General features: G+C 42.5%; 2 protein-coding genes across 3 annotated transcripts in view; one reads left to right on the top strand and one right to left on the bottom strand.

The window, feature by feature from the left end:
- LOC125293986 (helicase ARIP4-like) overlaps positions 1-1,069 on the bottom strand; it is a 56,679-nt gene extending 55,610 nt beyond the window's left edge. Inside the window, exon 1 of the mRNA XM_048242266.1 lies at positions 946-1,069. The gene's annotated coding sequence lies outside the window, so the exon portion shown is untranslated. The remainder of the gene's footprint in view (positions 1-945) is intronic.
- A 4,665-nt stretch (positions 1,070-5,734) lies between these two features.
- The window catches only part of bsna (bassoon presynaptic cytomatrix protein a), a 110,780-nt gene continuing 96,410 nt past the window's right edge, over positions 5,735-20,104 (top strand). For both annotated transcript variants that reach the window (XM_048240610.1, XM_048240609.1), the window contains exon 1: positions 5,735-6,068. In XM_048240610.1, the coding sequence (XP_048096567.1) occupies positions 5,887-6,068 (182 nt within the window). In that variant the 5' untranslated portion in view covers positions 5,735-5,886. The remainder of the gene's footprint in view (positions 6,069-20,104) is intronic.

Genomic DNA, 20,104 nt, shown 5'->3' with positions numbered 1-20,104 from the left:
AGTGTACTCTGTCTGAACTTATTAAAAATGTTAGCCTTTCTGCCTCTCTGTTATGGCCAAATGCAGGTAGGTTGACAAATGGTGGAAGACACCCACAATAACACAAATGTGCACTATTGAAAAACAGGTCTTTTTGGAAATTATCATATCGATGTTTCAAACTGACATTTTTTTAAGTGAAATAATTGGGTTTAAATAAAAGGAAACTCTTAAAGACCAAGGGGGTAGTGTTATTTTCTGACCAAATGAAATGCCAGAGTAGATAACATTACTAGCATTCTATAAATTGATTTGGGATAAAAACAAATGGGGTATCTTAGCTTACCTCGTGCATCGCATGCCTTGCCTTGCCCCATCTTCCCTTCAACTTCAGGTTAGTTATATAAACTTTACTTTGGGCCATGCCATATCAACTGAAGTCAATTAATGGTTTAATACAATATGCTTTACAGCAAGGACACTTGGTTTGGGGAATTTATTATTTATATATAAGACCATTAAGTAAAAAGACAAACCCAATTAGCATGTTGTTAGCCAAAATAACCTCATGTTAAATAACACCACCACAACTTCCTACTCACGGGAGATGTATTTTCATTTCATTTCATTTCACTTAGCAGCATAAAAAAGATAGCCCTTTCTAAATGCAGAACTTTAGTGTTCACGTGTGTGTTCACTTTCCGTGTTCATTGTGCATAACGCTAACGTTACCTCGCCTAAAGTAGGAAGGAATTCTCTTCAAGAGAAAATGTTTCATAACATGAAAGCAAGCGCTGTAAGCAGCTCACCGTCTGGCTTATCGGTGCACTGCTAACGTTAGCGTCTATTGTCCACAGCTGACACAATGACCAGTTGAAACATAAATGCACCCTACCAGAGTCAGACAGTGCATCTCTACACGTGCAATCGTGCACAAAATAGGCATTAACGTTAAGACAATCTTACCCGGTGCAATCGCTGGCACAGATCTTCTATTACACTGTTACAACATTCAGTTTCGTAAACGATGTTTGGTTTCTTTCATCAGTTTCAGGGAGAGCAAGGGCGATAGCGGTCCCCTCCAGGAATACAAAACCAACACGAGAGTTCCGGGTAACTAACGTTAACAGACACAACCCTCACATGTCAAAACAATAGCGTTTTAGGTAATCGGAACCACGGAGACTCATGTGAAATGTTAGGAATTTTGGGATTAAGAATTTTAATTCCATAAATCTAAGGCCAGAGACTTTATACACACTTTTGATTTTATTCACGGAATATCCTCTCTAATTTCCTTCAATTAGTCCTAAATTTGCCCCATATAGTGTAGGCTACTTTTTGGCCCCCTAAACTCATTGAATTTGATAGACATTGACTTTGTGGCTTGGCTTTTTAAAAATAGGCCTAGGCTATTTTGACCATCAGTTTGCCAAGAAGTCAGAAGAAGGCTACCTTATTAGTGCTGCCCGTAGGCCTACCCTTAATGAACAAAACCTCTATGAATATTCTAAGTTACAAAGGCGTCTGATCTGTTAAAGAGTTAGCCTACATTGACTAAATGTTTGGCAGCTGAGAGAGACTAAAAAAACGACCGTTTTGTCGGCTGCAATCATGTATGCATTCCCATTCATTCACAAAAATCACTCTGTAGCCGTGGCCTTTTCACTAGGCTTCTTCTGTGGATGCAGCGCTCTCTGTTGGAAAGTTATGCACATTACAGAGAGGGCGGCCCTGTGAAACGTACAGTAGTAGGCCCTAGGCCTATTTTGCTCCTTTTAATCTTACCCTTCCATATGCAGACTTCATGCAACGGGCACTCTCGTGTAGTCTAAAAAGATCATGCTAAACAAATAGTTTTTCCTACCATTTATGTTTCAAAACGTTCTTCTCGAGCTTCTGTCATTTTTAAATACAGCGTAGATTGGAGTTATGCAAATTAATGGATGTTTCCTCTTTTAGTCAAGTCAACTAAAGTCAACTTTATTTATATAGTGCATTTCATATACAGAGGTCATTCAATGTGCTTTACATAAACAAAAGCAAACAGGAATAGCTGATAAAAAGCATAGAAGGGCAATAGTCAAATAATAGTTTAAAAAGTAAAGAATAATAATAAAGATCATAATAAAAAAGAAAACATAAAATGCACAAGGTAAAAATCATTTAAAAATAAAGAATAATTAATAAGCAAAAAGTAGTAAAAAAGTAATAAAAGACAAGGTAAAATAATCAAGGCAGATTCAGAATTTGTAACTCAGCGCAGTTAGCAGAAAGCCTCTGAGAACAGTTTGGTCTTAAGTCTAGATTTAAAATTGGCTTTTAGCTGTTTTCCTACTTATTGCTGTTTTCATCATAGGGAAGAATGATGTTGCTTTTCCAATAATGTTTTTACTTATCAAAACTCATTTAAATTTTGCCATTCAAAGAACATTATGTCACACTAAAAATGCCAAGAGCTATGGACAGACTAACTATGAAATAATTTACTGCTGATGACAAATCAATTGGTGGGCTCTTGGGTAGTAAGAGAACAAGTTCTCAGATTTGTGCAGAGATATGTTCACTCTCACTTGAAAACAGATTTAACGACCCAAAGGTAAATCTGTAAATCTTTTTTTCATGCACACACAAAACACACACACACACACACACACACACACACACACACACACACACACACACACACACACACACACACAGACAGACACACACACACACACAAAGACACAGACACAGACACAGACACAAAGACACACACACACACACACACACACACACACACACACAATGCTAATGCTTCCATCTCTTTAGTGCCTGCCCTCCACATTTCTATTCTTGCAGCAACTAAAATCATCCACTAGGTGGTATAGCTCACATTAAGAATATGAACACTTGGCATGACTCATTCATCCAACATCTACCAAATGAAAAAAAAAAAATCTTCAGATGACCACTGGGCGGCAAAAAATTACTAATTTTTAAACGGAGTGTAAGTTTTATCTCTCTGTAAAACACAATAATATATACTGTAGTTTGCATGGCTAAACAAATTAGGTTTTATTCAATTTACATGGCTAGTGCCTTATTTTCACATATGTGTGTGTGTGTGTGTGTGTGTGTGTGTGTGTGTGTGACTGTGTGTGTGTGTACATGTTTGTACAAGTGTGTGTGTGTGTGTGTGTGTGTGTGTGTGCATATGTGTCTGTGTGTGTATGTAATGTAGTGTGTATGTACATGTTTATGCATTTTTGCGTGTGTGTGTGTGTGCATGTTTGTGTGTGTTTGTGAGTGTCTGAGATTGCTTGTATGTCTATCTGCCTGCCAGTGTTTTACCTGGCGAGGGGTGTGTTGTTCGTCTGTGTCTGTGACTGTGTATGCTCTGAAGCCCAGGCTCTTTGCAGCCATCTGTCTCTACTCCCGCCAGGCTTTTACAGTTATTCTGTGTGCGGATAGGAGAGAGAGGGAGGGAGGGAGAGAGAGAGAGAGAGAGAGAGAGAGAGAGAGAGAGAGAGAGAGAGAGAGAACACATCTGGCAGGACTTGCTTTTCTGTTCCCAACTTTGGATATCCTTTACCCTGTAGGTGTGCCATTGACACAGTGGAGGATGCTATCTGAACTTTTTTACCTGCACACCAAGTTCAAAGGTTCAGGTTCAAACTGGCTAATTGCATCTATGCTTTATCTCCTGAGACCATTAAGAATATTGTTTCTATGTACAAGACGACAAAACCACAACACTTTTAGCTTGTTGCGGTTTTAAAGAATTTCATACCATCGTCTGAAGTTGCAGCTAAGCATGTAGAGCAGTCAGTGACTGATAACTCAACAAGAGCGAATTTATATGTTTTGTTGGTAGAGAGCCCATCATGAATGTGGAGCGGGGTGGGTATGGTAGCCTGGCCATGCCCACCTAGATCTCCTTTCAAGACAGTTGAACCTTCTGGAGGTGTTGTTTATTCTAATTTAATGCAACATCGATGAAGGAAGGTGCCTGCTTGATAACCCCAGTGAAATGCTATTGAATTGACTGCTCTGTTGGTAATGTGTTTGGCCCACAAAGGTTACTTTGTTAGTGATTTTGTTTTTATGGTAAGATGGTACAATAGTCTTGGTTGGTGATTGGCTGCTGTGGGAAATCCCCTACCTATGGTATATCCCATAAGTTCCAAAAGAGAGATGCTTGTTAAAGTTGTTACCTTAGATGTGAGAAGTGTACAGTTTTTTACTATAGAAAAAGTCTCTAATGCCCTGATACGCTGAACATCTGTTCGTCAGACCAAAAGTGTTCCTGCAGTCCAAATATAGCACAATGATGGAGTGATGTGAGGGGGTACCGACGCAGGACCTCTGTCCTCCTTCTCCTCCCCGTAACTCTCTCGTCACTCGGCCAATTGTCGGAGGCGGTCAAACTGCTGAGTAATACCGGACCCGCCATCAATCAGTCACCTCGACCTGGCCAATGGGCTGTCCCGTGTTGTTCTCCGCGGGCCTGTGGCGGAGTAGTGTGTTGGCAGATGCCTAATTTTAATCTCCTTAAGTATGCGCATTGCCGCTGGCAATAAGCATCCCTGTCTGCCTGAGTGATGGTGTTTGGGCCGGTCCAAATGCAGACCTGCACCTGGCCTGTGGCGTGGTGGAGTGGCCGGAAGCAGCAGCGGTCTAGTCTGGTCTGGTGCATCGTAAGAGCATCGTGTTGGCGATTGCGTTTAGCTGTTTTCCACTTATCTTGAGTGGTGTTCCTTTTTTTGTTGTATGTGTGTGTGTGTGTGTTTGTGTTAACCTTGAAGTCAGGGCTGAGTAGGAACGATGTTTTATTCATTCACGTTCTCTTCAGTCCAGAGAAGTTGGCACCACTACACAAAGTATGTCCTCCTCTCTCGATGAGACCTGCCTAGGGGGAGCTTGGTCTATTTCCCCATCAAAGAGAACATGGAGGAGGGGAGGTGATGGAGGGTAGAGAGCACTACAACTTAACGATGGAGGATGGTCTTGCATAGACGTGCTCTAATGTGTGTGTGTGTGTGTGTGTGTGCGTGCGCGTGTGTGATTCACATCGTAACTAGATGCATGAAGATGCTCAGGGACTATTCTCATTAGTGGAAGACCCTATTCAACTGGATTCACCCTCTCCTAACTCCAGCTCAGCTCATCCAGCTTGTCAAATCTGCCCCTCATCAGTCCTAACTTCCAAGTCCTATTTTTTTTTTTTTAATATCCAAACAGTAACAGGTCCCCATTATATTTGGCTATGCTACATTATATGAGTTGATCTCAACACGAATAGTGTCATGAACACTGAGAGGTTATGAATGAATGAATCCTGAAATGAGTCTCTCAACCATTCAAAAGTGCAAATCATTGTGATGCAAATATGATAGCACATTAAGCTTCGACTGGATTATGTTTTGGCCATTTTCAAGGACACCAAGTATAATTTGTCCATTACTGCTACGGTTATGCCTGTGTGTATGGTGAAAATGTTTGTTTCATTTATTTATTGAGCCTTGCGGTTATGGCTGCCACGTGACCAATCAATACCGGCGATTTTCAGTCAAGAGATCTGCACTCGCGTCCCCATTCCTTTCGTTTTCTTTGCTCTTCCTAGAGCGCGTTCGCGTAGAGAGGGAAAAGAGTGAATATATCGGCCGAGCTTGTCTCAGAGGCACGCGCCAGTGATGTACCTCCGCGTCAGCGCGTGCTCTCCTATACGCGCCCACCCCATCCAAAGAGCCTTGCCTTCCTCTCCTGCTTTCCATGCGCGTGCTTCGCACAGGTCTCTAGAACGTAGAGAGGGATGATGGCGGAAGAAGAGCATCGTTGAGTCCGCAAACAGTTTTTTGGAAATAGAACTATCATACTGCAGTTTAATAATATTATCATCGGTGGTCTCCCTAAGAAGAGGCGATGGGGAACGAAGCCAGCCTCGAGGGAGGGGGACAACCCGGTGAGCCGGGCTCCATGGTTGGGATGGCAGGAGCTGCAGGATCCGTTTCAGCACCACCGGGCGCTGGACAGCACATCAAGCCTGTGAACGGTACTGCAGCTGGGGGAGGAGCGGTCACGGGACCCGGAGCAGGGATGAACAGGTATACCAGGGCACCATCTCTTCGTCTTAATAGCATCCATTATACGCAAAATATGCCCTTTGTTGTTCATTGACATGAACTCTGTGATGTGCATACATTATGGTACCTTGGTATGAACGACCGCGACACCATAGGGTCTACCCCTGAGACGGACCACTAACGCTGTCCCCTAGTTTTTCGTTTGTCGCACTCTAGAAAAAAATAAGTTGCGTTAAAGATGCCGCATCTATTAATACATTCTACAATAATAGTGCCAACGCAGTGGCATAGTGCTATTCTGCAATGACTAAATAGCTTTTGCATTCCATATTAGCAGTTTGGCCCGTTAGCTGCTGGATATGTCTTTCACGCCAGTCAATGGGCTTTAGGATTTTGCTCTGTGCGAGTAGCTGTAGTGTAGGCTGTGTGTCATTGCTGTGGAGGAGTCGATGGATAAACTACACGTTCACGTAGGCTGTTGACCAGGAGAGCCACGGCGATCATTTGACACAAACAGTTGAAACGCGCCGAATGTTTCCAAGTGAGAATGGGAGCGGATGATGCTAATGTCCTAAGCTCGTGCTCATGATGATGATGGTGGTGTGTCCCTGCTCTCTCTCTTTTTGTGTGTGTGTGTGTGTGTAGGCTACACACGCGTGTGTGAGAGTAGGAAGGGGGGACTACAAGAAACGTGTTTTAGAAGCGCAATCAGTCAACATCCATTATATCTTGATAGTATTCCGCTCAATAAATAGGCTTAATTGTCCCCTGTAATAGGAAGTCAATGATGTAAGATGTGATGTACAGTACAAGCCCATATGATGTATAACATTCAAACTGAAGTGTAACAGTAAATTGATAAGATATTCGAAAATATGATCGAACCTACACTTCTCGACTAAGCCTTGGCCACTGGCTGCAGCCTCCTTCATGGATTTGCGTTGAATTTTTCCTCGCAATACAATATTGTACTGCACGCACACATTACAAAAAAGAGAAGGCAACAGATTTACTTATTTTCAGATACAATTGCCCTGCTGGCACGTTAATTGCATGGTCAATCTCCGTGATTACGAGTCTCCACATACATTATATAACACGGCTTTGGTGGAACACGGCTCGTGGCTCTATGTGCGGAAAGCACGGATAATTCTCAGAATATCTGTATTTCACGTGTAAAAACATATTTTTGAAATATTTTACATGAACGAAATCGGTGTCGGTTTAGGTCTATGCGCTTAATGATTTCGAGCTGCCTGTTGGACCTCTTTAATGTGTGCTTAGAAGAAGGATTCCTTTCATTACAAATTGATAGCAGCGCAATGAATGTACATGTGAACGGAGCGCATCACGTGCAGCATGTTTGCTCACTCTCACTTGCTCTCCTGCGGGCGCTTTCTCGTCACGTTTCTCTCTCACACACATTTCTGCCTTCCTGTCTTAGCTTAACCATCAGTATCTGGAACATAAGAGACAAGGTTAAATAACTGGGGCTTAACCATTCGGTTGACGCGCTAACATAGAAATATAGCTTACGTTTCAACCCCCTTCCGCACAGCTAGAGCAAGTGGGTTTCCACTATGAGTGGAGCGCGTTGTGAGGTGGGTCTAGGACAGGCAGGCTACAAGCAAGAGAAGTAGCCCAAGGTGTAGCTCGCCCGCTAGCTACTGATTTGCTCTCCGACTGGTTTATTCAGGTGAAGTTGGTTTGAAAAAAGTGATTGACAGAAGAAAGGCTGAAGTTGGCGATAACCTTAAACATGCTTGCCATAAGAATCTTCCAATGTCAATTAATTAAAAGGGAATAGGCTACGCTAGAATTATGTGAAATTCGAAATAGCCTAGTATTGGACCTGGTATTACAACAGGGCTGCGCAATCACATAGTTATTTTCGCTATAACCTCTACCTTTCTTCTACTGATATTTGAATCGCAGTAATGACTTCCGAATGTCCTTGGTAATCAGCTTGTGATTGCGTTGAGAGGAGGAACTCGGCTGTTAATCATCATGATGATGGTGGTGGTGTGTGCGCGTGCGTGCGTGCGTTTGAGTTCACCTCTTTACATGATGTATAGCCTACTATGGATTAAGTGTAGGTGCATTCAGAACAATAAAGGTCCTGCAAAGAACCGTTCAGACCAATGTTATCTAAACCATTTTTGTTTGGTGCCTCAAAAGTAGGATATTAGTCTATCTAAATCTCAAAATCTATTCTATAAGGCTTGGTTCCTGCACAGCACTTGAACCTTTGAGTGTTTAAAGACTCAAAGCTCACTTGGCACCTGCCCTTATCAGTTGCCCAGCCTACAGTGTATTAGCTTTCTCCTTTTCTCAAATGAGCGGAGATGGGATGTACAGTATATCTTTCTTTTAGTGTGTGTGTGTGTTTGTATGGTAAACCCATCTCAGATTACATCATCTGCTCTGAGAATTTTTAGAAGGCCTTAAGCTGAATTTGGATTTGTAATTTACACCTGATGAGCTGTGTTGCTGTGGACATGCACCAACCAGTGGTTTTACTGGTTTCACTGAATTATGTATGTTCCTTTTTCAGATTGAAACTGATATGATATTCTTTGTTTTATTTACTGATGAAGATTAAAGTTATGGAAGGCAGAGAAGCAATTACTATAAATTAAAGTTCAGTAGGTTAATGCTAAATACTGTATCAAGCCCTAAATCCATCTTTACTAAAGTATATAGCCATTGGACATGGATGTGTAAAATCGGCTGATATCGTTATCTAACAGGTGCCATCTGTGGAGTTGTAGAATGGTCAGGAGCCTCCATGATAGGTTGATGATGCCTGTAGCAAGAGTTGGTCTAAAGGCTGGGATCATGAATACAGCATCATAATATCACCTCTGAAAGGTGCACTTGCATTCTTGCAAGGGGTGTGTGTGTGTGTGTGTGTGTGTGTGTGTGTGTGTGTGTGTGTGTGTGTGTGTGTGTGTGTCGGGGGGGCATATTCAAATGGAGATCTGTTGGCTTCCCAGCCTATCTTTCTCTGGCATTGTAATTGTTAATTCTCAACAGTACTTTTCACACAATATAACACACCGAAATGCCAAGCAATATTTCTCAGCAGAGGAGTTGAGTGTGTGGCAGATGGTTTGTGACAGAAGTCCCAGTGTGAATCATTGCATCACAGCATTTGTTGAACAGAGGGAGTGAGAGTACAGTGTTAGCTTCGCATGCTGCACTTCTTCTGAGTGACCCAGGACCTGACCATCATATTCCTGATGGGCATTTTTTAGTGTGTGGATTTGTGCATTCGAGTGTGCTTGTGTTTGTGTGTGTGTGTGTGTATGTGTTAGATTTATGATCATATTAAAAACTGGCAGAGCTAATCTCATACCTGCCTCTTCCCTTGGTCTGTTGTTTATAGTCTTAGGAGGCCTAATCTTCAGTCAATCTCTCTCTCTCTCTCTCTCTCTCTCTCTCTCTCTCTCTCTCTCACTCTCTCTTCAACAGTTCTGAATTGCAATGAAAAGAATGGCTATCCTGCACTGGAACTGTCAGACACAGCTCTGGGTAGTTTCAGGCAGGCCCATAATTACCCTAATAGGATCAATTATCAGTCTTAATTAATACCTGCCACAAGGCTCCCGAAGGTCCTCACTGTTTCACACGGACACACAGAGTGGTCTCGGGAATTTGCAGACCAAGTGCCTCTCCAGATTCGGAGATGGTCAGGTCAGATGTGGAAAGTGACTTTGTGAGAGTCAGCCACCCTGCTGATGGTGCTCTGTTGAGCACATTTTTTGTCAAAATGAGGCAAAATGCGTGGGTGAATTCAGACATGCAAAATGAATATTTCATAGACCATGTTTAATTATTAGTATATTATTATACCCAAGACACTAAAGCCAATGCAGTTAGAACTGGAACAAAAGCTAGCCAGCTCTGTACCTGATACATCCTGTAAATGCACTATATAGGGAATCACTTCACATGGCCATATACAAAATCTAACAAAAAAGGAGTTTTGCTTTGATCCTCGTCTCTTCTCTCTCTCTCTCTCTCTCTCTCTCTCTCTCTCTCTCTCTCTCTCTCTTTGGCTTTGGCTCTTTGCTGTCTCTGTCTCAGACATTTAAGACTAGCACAGCATTTTCTGGCATTTAGGTTGTATGGGAGATTGCGTTTGAACAAAAAAAGATATTACACGATTTTAGAGGAAATTGTATCTGATGGTCAAGAGACGACCCTGTATAGAGGATTCTGGGCATGAAATGTTACGTTTCTCAAATGTCAACTGCGATGCACGGACAAAAGCCATTTGACTGAGGGTCATCCTGCAGGGCTTGGACAGCACTCTCAGGAGGGTAAATAAAATTGCAACAAGATGTTTTCCAGAAATTCCTCACCCCATGTCTAAGTCAGGATAGATAGAATAGTATTGGCTTCACCTTACTCTACTGGAAACAAGGTATAGGCTACATCCTAATCTGAAGTGTTTAGCTGCCATAACAGATGCCATGTCATGTCAAGTTAGCATGCAAGACATTTCAGAATTGTTGGCTTGAAGATTGGGAGATTGGAAGATATTTGAGCAGAATCTGTTATGCGTGCACTCCTTTTACTGCATTTGGCAGGCGTGCGCGTACATCTATAAGTGAGACCACTGCAACTATTTAATGTTGGCGCCGGCAGGGAAATATCAGCAAAAATTTTACCGTCCAATCACAGCCAGCAGAGTCATTCTATTTGAAAGTATGACTGGCTAAATTAAATTGATTATCAATTAACAACATTTAATGTGTTTTTGTCTGCAGAAAGATTTCAGTACATTGAATTTGCATTTTATCTGAGGTCAAGTGGAGTTTGGATGTAAATGATATAGGAAGGTTTTCCTTGTAACACATTTGAATACAGATACAACATTGCTTTAAAATTTACATCTGAGGCAGAAAAAAGGATATTGTGTGCCTTGTGTGTTTTATGCAGGGGAGGTCATTATAAAAATACTTGAACATACTGTATGAAAAATAGGTTGGACAGGCAGATTTGATTGAATAATGTAAAGATTAATTGAGCAGATTCATATCAATCTCATGTTTCATGTTTCATGAAAAAATGCAAAAGGGTGTAGAATTAAAACATATTTACTTAAGAAAACCATGCAGCCTCTGTCCAGTCCAGTAGTGTTGGTTTGCTTTTGCATGAATCTGTAAGCACACAGGTCTCAGAGGGCAAAAGGAAAGAGAGGGAGAGCGGGACAGACTAAACCATAGTTGACATAACAAAACCAGAAGATTAGTGTTTTATTTTGAGCATGGTTGTCATGTATATGCTCTCTCTCTCTCTCGCTCTCTTTCTCTCTCTCTCTCTCTCTCTCTCTCTCTCTCCCTGTGCTGTTGTGGTTGTGTGATGTAATTAAATCAGTGTGGAAAATGGCTTCACTCAGACAGATGTCTGTTTCTCTGTGGAAATCACTAAAAAAATGTTCCCTTAAGGACAGAAAGTATGATGTGTTTATACAGACAAGCAGGCTTTCTCTTCTTCTGTAGCCTTTGCTATTAAAGAAGACTGCTTTTAAAACTGATAAGTAGAAATAGAAAAATACAAAAACAGCAAGATGTTGTCAGCCTTTTTTTGTCTTGGTTGTAAAGTTCAGGCACACTGTAAAATGCAGGGGATAAAAAAAAAAACCTGCTACGCTTGATAATGTCAGGCCGTCTTTAGATGTAAATTTTATGGTTTCTGAGCTATTTCTGGACCATGGCAGACTCGGACGAGAAATTGTTTATGCATGGCTAGGGTCAGCCTTCGTAGCAGTTCCCAATGAAAGTCCTGGTAACTGCTGATATGAGTAATACCAGTAAGGGCTTCTGGAAAGGGCTAAAGCACAGAAAAACGTTAAATGAGTGAAATGTGAAGTCTCGTGGAAATGCAGAGGTTTCGGAGGTAAAGCTATTTATAACCTCTGTCCCATTTAGTTTTGTTCCCAGTCTCTGCATCGCAAATTAATCCCTTTACTACACATAGCATGAAATAGCCCACTCTACTGCACGGAGCAGCGAACACAAGCAACCACTTCAGCAGCAGCCACAGAGTGCACATGGGAGAGGGGTTGCAGTGGAAGATTGTGGGTATTTTAAGTCCAAGAGATACAGGGTTGGGCTGAGAGAGAGAGAGATAAAGAGTGAGTTTGTTTTGTGCTGCATCTCCTGCCTCAGTGTTGAACACAGTACTGCATCCCCTGCCTCAGTGTTGAACACAGTAATGTGAAGGCAACATCAGAACCTGTGTTGTAGGAAGACATGGTCTGTGGTTGTAGCTGCATTATGGACGTTAAGTGTGACATGTTCTGAGAAATGCCTCCACGACAAAATGGAGTTCACATGATTTGAGTCATTCTGAAGAAATGGCATTGAGGTATGAGTGCGTGTGTGTGTGTGTGTGTGTGTGTGTGTGTGTGTGTGTGTGTGTGTCTGTGTGTCTGTGTGTGTGTGTGTGTGTCTGTGTGTGAGTGTATTTAAGAGACAGCGGTAGAAATGCGTACCTATGTTTCCATTTCACATCAACAGCCAAAGCAGCAGCACGGCAGGTGATTCATTTGTCGGTTGCCTTGCGCCCACGCCCACAGACAGACACACAAAATGCACACGCTGGTCGACTCACACATGGCCCAAGGGATCTGATGTTCCCACTCTCCCAAAGACACACAGGTCAGGGTGGGGAGAGGAACGGTCTCTCACACACACACTTCTGCCCCCTTAAAGCCCATAGAACATGCTGAGATACAGACATACATTTTTCTTTTTAATAAAAATAGTGGTGCTAGGACAAGGTAATCGGCAAGAGACCTTTCAACGTTTAGCCAGCCCTGATTGTCCAGAGAAAAGCTGGTAAAGAGGTGGAATGGTTGATAGAAGAGTGATGGTAGTTCAAAGGATACATTTCTAGACTCTTCTTTGTGCAGCGGAATATAAAACAGATTGAACCTTTAATAAAAAAATGTGCAATATACTGTATTATGTTACGTTATTAATATTTGCTCATCAGTTCAGTATCTCGCTCCTTTGGATTTGGCACAGTTGCTCTGATTAGTTGTTGCGCAATCACCGACTGACTTTCTCTGCTGTGCGCTTATCTATTCATTGTCATACTCTCATGTGATCTGCCAAAATGTGTTGACTCGCTCAGTGTGTTTACAAGCAATTACAGGCGAGCATATTGTTGTCTTTGTCGCCCAGGCCTGTGGCAGCCTCGCTGGGAATACGTTGGCACGATGAGATTAATGAAAAGAAGTAAAAGAGAAACAAACGTATCTCTGCCACCTCCGTAACAAGCAGGAGGGTGTGTGGGGGTGGGGTGGGGGGCAGAGAGAAAGAGAGATAGAGAGAGTGGTGGGGGGTGATTCTTATTGGAGAGATTTCAGTGATGCACCATGGGATGCCCGCTTTGAACACATCTAGGTTTTTTTTAACGGCTTCTGCCTCTTTTACTGTGCGTGATGTTCTCCACTGCGTATCGGTCGGGGTCGATTAAATTTACACCTCTATCTTAAAATAATGTGATTAAAATGCAACCAAAGGAAAGCACAATTCATCACACCAGGAATCGTTTTTTTTGCCATTTAAAACATATTAAAAAAATATAATGAATTAGTAATAGGTCTGCACAAAATCTAATTTAAACATGCAAAGACTTTAATTCACAGCTTTGTTTGTGTGCCCTTTTCACTTATAAGGTGTGTGCCACTGCTTCCTCAACACAGCATCTGTTGAGCCTCACACTGGCTGCCATGTAATGATAACGGCTCATAATGTTTAATGGAAGGCGCTTTGTTTAGGATATCACTGGAGTGGCATCTGTAAACAAGCCTGCCAGTCTATGTACGGCGTGTAAAATCAGACCAGCAGGTTACACGAGCCAGTGTATTGATGCCTGCCAATGATTTGCACAAGTCTGCAACGTAAATAAATATTTGGATATTCAAACACACACACACACACACACACACACACACACACACTCATACATCTACACGCATACACACACAAATGCACTCATACTGTACAGTATATAGACTGATTTAATGTTTATAGTGGTGAGCTTCATGCTCATTGATTTCACAGCCCAAGAAATTGAGTGGATTTTAATTATTTTATTCAGATCAAGTTGGAACTGCCTTTGCATGACTGTGTGTATGTGTGTTTGGGTGTTTTGGGTGTGTGTGTGTGTGTGTGTGTATTCATGTAGACTTGTGTGTGTGTGTGTGTGTGTGTGTGTTTTCATTTATTCTGCTCTTCAGACGGATCCAAACAGATAAGAATTTAATTTGTGGAGAAAAAGAGTGAGGAGGAATTAGGCTGGCATATACCGGTCTGGCAGATTCCATTCGCGTCGTGGGCTTGTGATTGTTTTGCAGATGAGGCCCAGTGCCGGTCTTATCACCGACACACTCCACCGCCGCACGGTCATTATTGGCCAGCTCAGCGGCAATGTACAGCTATGGATAAACATTTCTTCAGGGAAAACTTTACTGCCAAGTCTGCAAATAAAAATGTGTTAGAAATGCATTTAAAATGTCCTTTTGGGACCAATTCAGCATCTGTTATTATTCATGTAATTGGAGCCCTACGTGCTTATTTTGCACAGATGTAAATTACCTCAGGTTGGTTCAGAATGGGTGGCTGAATTCACACCGAATACGTTCCAGCAGGTGTTCCCAGCAGTGTGCCGTGCTGCGTGCAGGTGTAAAAAGTTCCTTATGCGAGCTGGCAACGCCTTGCATAGCCCGGAGCAAAAGGTCTTTCAGTGGCTTTATATTATGTAAACAAAAATTCTGTCTATTCCAGAGGCGAAAAAATATGAAGGTTGCTAGCTTTGTAGTGGATTCAACATTTGAATGATGATGATTTTCCTGGGTCGTCTGTCCAGACCCCAGAATGAACAGTCTATCTATTATTTTTAACAAAAATAGTGGTGCTAGGACAAGGTAATCGGCAAGAGACCTTTCAACGTTTAGCCAGCCCTGATTGTCCAGAGCAAAGCTGGCAGAGGCATGAGAGTGTAAAGAGGTGGAATGGTTGATAGAAGAGTGATGGTAGTTCAAAGGATACATTTCTAGACTCTTCTTTGTGCAGCGGAATATAAAACAGATTGAACCTTTTAATAAAAAAAAGTCTTCCTCTCCTCTTGTGTATTTCCTTATTCATCTTCTCTCAGTTTCTTCCCTCTCTTTTTCTCTTTTTCTCTCTGTCTCTTTCAGTCCACTGCCTCCAGTTTTCTCCCTGCTCTTGTTCCCTTCTTATCTACCCTCTCCATCTCCTGCCTTCAGTGAAGGAAGGGTGGGGGTTCAGGGATGGAGGAGAAGGGGTGGGAGGCAGAGAGAGAGAGAGAGAGAGAGAGAGAGAGAGAGAGAGAGAGAGAGAGAGAGAGAGAGAGAGTAAGGAGGCAGGTCTCAATGTTCATCTCACCACTGAGCAGATCGAAAAGCGTGGAAATAAAAGTCATATTTATCCATCACACGGGGGGAAACGAAATAAGAGGAGAGAGAGAGAGATAGAAAAAAAAAAGTGAGAGCGTAAAGGGAAGGGAGGTAGACTGAGAGAGCGAGGGATGAAGCTTTGCAGCTTTTTCCCCCTTTCTTTCTGTTTAAATGTCTTGTCGGAGGTGTAGAGAAGAGCCCCGAATCAATCACTGCTCCCCTCACACTTTGGCTTTCGCCTAATGAGGCTTACATGCCATGTTTGCTGTATTTGTGAAAGATTATTTGTGTGTATGTGTGCATATGTATGTGCGTGAATGTGTTTGAATGTGTGTGTTTTGTGTGTGTGTGTGTGTGTGTGTGTGTGTGTGTGTGTGTGTGTGTGTGTGTGTGTGTGTATGTATGTGTGTGTTTGACTGTGATTCATGAGCCATGGTCTCCTTCACACAGAATCACTAATGACATCTGTAACTGTAGCCAGTATGGGCCTTGCTCTTGCGCTGACAAATGCCCAGGTAAGAGCCAGAGAGAAAATCAATTAGATGTGCGTGAATGATGGCGGGTGACTAGGAGCACATGTGGACACGTGCGTGTATTTCAGTCATGCCTTAAATCTTGATACAATGTCCAATAAGTAGGATCCGAGGGTTTGGCGTATAGTTATTTGTCCATATATGAGTCTGTTGTCTGTATGTCTGATATTACTGCTAAGTGTGAGATATTACTACATTTATAGTACATATGGTTGAGGAGATGATGGTGATGATGATGACTGTGTGTGTGTGTGTGTGTGTGTGTGTGTGTATATGTATGTGCATGTGTGTGTGTGTGTGTGTGTGTGTGTGTGTGTGTGTGTGTGTATGTATTTGCGCATGTGTGTGTGTGTGTGTGTGTGTGTGTATGTGTATGTTCTCTGTACTGACTCACAGTAACATTACATTGATGGCCCTGGGGGCTGAAATGGGTTAAGGTCATGTTGTGCCTCACCTTGTCTGGATGTATGCTGCATATACAGTCATACACAAAATCACACATCTCTCCTGAACCTGTATCTGTATTAATGTGTGTGCGTGTGTGTATCTGTACGTGTGTGTGTGTGTGTGTGTGTGTGTGTGTGTGTGTGTATGTATGTGTGCATGTGTGTGTGTGTGTGTGTATGTACAGTATGTGTGCATGTGTGTCTGTGTGTGTGTGTGTGTGTGTGTGTGTGTGTGTATGTGCATGTTCTCTGTACTGACTCACAGTAACATTACATTGATGGCCCTGGGGGCTGAAATGGGTTAAGGTCAAGTTGTGCCTCACCTTGTCTGGATGTATGCTGCATATACAGTCATACACAAAATCACACATCTCTCCTGAACCTGTATCTCTATTAATGTGTGTGCGTGTGTGTATCTGTGCGTGTGTGTGTGTGTGTGTGTGTGTGTGTGTGTGTGTGTGTGTGTGTGTGTTTATGTGTGTAGTTAATGCCTGGCTCTTATAAACAGAGGAAGGTCACTTCTGTCTGACAGACTGTCCCTTCTTGATGGAGTGATTCCTTAATGGAAGGTAACAATTAAATGCATGCACACACACACACACACACACACACACACACACACACACACACACACACACACACACACACACACACACACACACACACACACACACACACACACACACACACACACACACACACCCACAGCTTGTAGTGTCACAGTGTCACTTCATCTGGTAGGTTACATTGCTGAGTACATGGTCTCAACGAACCCCTGACCCCATCCTGAGATGACAGGACATTGAATGGTCATCACTGGTCGCTGCTGTACTCTCAGCTTTTGCAGAACACAAATGAGTATCTAAATACCGTACACATGCAACTCTACTTTGTGGCCTGTCTGGCCAATCTATCTGTGACAGTTCAGACAGCTGTGTAAATTCTCATGCTTTCTCACTCTCTCTTTCTCATTGTACGTAATGTAATGTTTGATTTTGTCAGGCAAGATTACTTATGAATTAGAATAGTTACATACAGTAGTTGCATAGTTGTATTCTTAGTTGGTTAATATTATATTAAGTTACATTGTAGAAGTGGTTGACCATAGATGAACTGCATGGATGCTTTGAGGCAAGAGCACTGGTGAGTCTGAGGTCCAGACCTCTCGATACTGATGAACGCCCGCAGATGTGGCGTTATGTCAGACGAGTGTGGGGGTGTGACACGGGAGCATAGCGTGATGACAGGCCAACGCTTCAATGAGCTTTAATTGGCGCCCTCTGTGCTGACCTCCCGCCCCCCCCTCCCTTCACCCCCTCCATGTTTGGATACTGTCTGTCCACTAGCCACTTTTTCTGCCTCACTGTTTGCGTGCTATATTAGCACATTAGCACATATGCATAACCCCTCCCTCCATGCCACAGCCAAACTGTGGCCACACTTATACCTTTTCTTAAAATAGTTATATATATAGATATATAGACTTTATTCTTGCACTGTTGCACTGTTGGACTTACTCATTTGCACTATCACCATGACACTCACTCACACAGAGCACCTTACCTTACGTTACACCTTACCTTACCTTACCTATGCACAGAGAATCACAGGCTCAGTCCCTGCCTCAGTCATTGCAAGTGCCTCTTGATTGATTAATCACCACTATGTGGATACTGTTTTTAGAATTGATTTAGATTAAGTGTTAGTTAGTATAATTTGTATTTTAGTATATTTAGTATATTCTTTATCTTCTACTGTCCTTATTGCTTAGTTGTGTTTTTATATTATATACTTTTAATTACTTTTTCTGCTGTTAGAGAATGTGTGTGTGTTGTCTGTATGCTACTAAGACCTTGAATTTCCCCTGGGGATCAATAAAGTATCTATCTATCTGTCTATCTATATCTGTTTGTGTCCAAAGACCGGCAGGAAGAGAGCGCATGCGCTGTCATTAGCATATTGTGCGAAGCTGATAAATGACTCTAGTGGACATGCTGGCTCGGCTGAGTAAACAGCTTGAGAAAAAGGTGTTCTTTTTCAGAAAGGTGTGTGTGTGTGTGTGTGTGTGTATGTGTGTGTCTGTGAGTGTGAGAATAAGATACAGACTGTGAGCGTGTGTGTTTCATGTGCTTAAGTTTGTGTGTGTGTGTGTGTATGTGTGTGTGAATGTAGATGGGTGTGCATATGTGCCACCATTTTATTCTCTCGGGGTAATTATGAGATGTCTTTGTTATCATCAGGAGGCAGAATGCAGTGTGAGGGACAGGCTGCCTTTCTGAAGGCCTGTAGCAGCTGTCCAACATGCTCACAAAAGACCGTCTCTGCCCACGCCCAGTCCCCAGTAATGGCTGAATTAATGCGCTAAGCGCCCAGCTAAAAGCCTCTGGGTCTCTGCTTAGCCCTGTCCACATCCCCTCATGCATTCCTTATATGCGGGCCATGAAGAAATAAAAAAGCTCTCCTGAAATGGGTCAGCGTTGTGTCAGACTGCTTGAGCTTGGTCACACTCCTTTCATCTGTCAAGGCCTTGAGCGCGCTCTGGTGAATCACATGAAGCCCTTTGAGGTTTGGTTGAGTCACCTCGGGACCCCCACCTGTATCAAACGGCAGTCTGGTTTGTTAGCACGGCATGCTACTAACACATGCTTGCATGCCGCACAAGTATAGGATATATAATGAGGCGGAATGATGTGCTGCTGTGCTCAGCATGCTAAGGAGTCATGCTAGCAGATAAAGTTAGCAAATATCAATCTGGTTTGTTAGCACGGCTTCAAATCAGTTGAATCAACTGATTTAACAGGCCACTTTACCTTCACCGTGCAAATATTTAGTTTGTGAATAAACATTTGTCAAGATGGAGACCCAGTTTTACAATTTTCTTTGTGCGTGCGTGTGCATGTGTGTGTGTGTGTGTGTGTGTGTGTGTGTGTGTGTGTGTGTGTGTGTGTTTGCTTGATGGTGTGGGTTTTTGCGAAAGTGAATTGGCATAAACTTTTACCTTTGTTACTTGACAGAGGCTGCTCTTTGTCATGGAACAGTCTCCACAGAGCTGACAAATAGGGTCCACGGGGGTTGTATTGAATAGTCCTGGCTGTTCCTATCTCTGTGCCCAAAGATTACACTACCATTATTCCTAGCAGCCCCATTCAACCTGCAGGAAGAAAAAACGTAAACAACACACACACACACACACACACACACACACACACACACTACACATACACAATCACATTACACATACACACACAGTGTCTTTATCATATTCTAAAAATACAGCTATATGCCTAAATATCAACAGATTTGTTTTATTAATGTCAAACATAGTGAATTATTTGACTTGCATTTATGGGAAAAATGTTATTCCTGTCATCTCTGTCTCTCTCTCCGTGTGAGTCTTTGTTCTGTCTGTCTGCTCCAGGGTGTTATCTCCACCTCGCTGTGTGTTTAGATGCAGCGATGGGGGATCTTTTTATTCAGCTCAGCGGAATATATCTACAGTGTAGCCTCCCTCCCAGGGCATGATGAGGTTTTGTTTCTCATGCCGATTTAGTGAAAGACACTAAATTAGGTACATCTGGATCACAGCAAGAATGAACAAGTTTGATAAGCCCTTTATTTATGTCTCATGACTATTACTAC

This window comes from Alosa alosa, chromosome 4 (assembly GCF_017589495.1).
Source record: "Alosa alosa isolate M-15738 ecotype Scorff River chromosome 4, AALO_Geno_1.1, whole genome shotgun sequence".
NCBI lineage: Eukaryota > Metazoa > Chordata > Actinopteri > Clupeiformes > Clupeidae > Alosa > Alosa alosa.
This window is presented reverse-complemented; position numbering and strand designations above follow the sequence as displayed.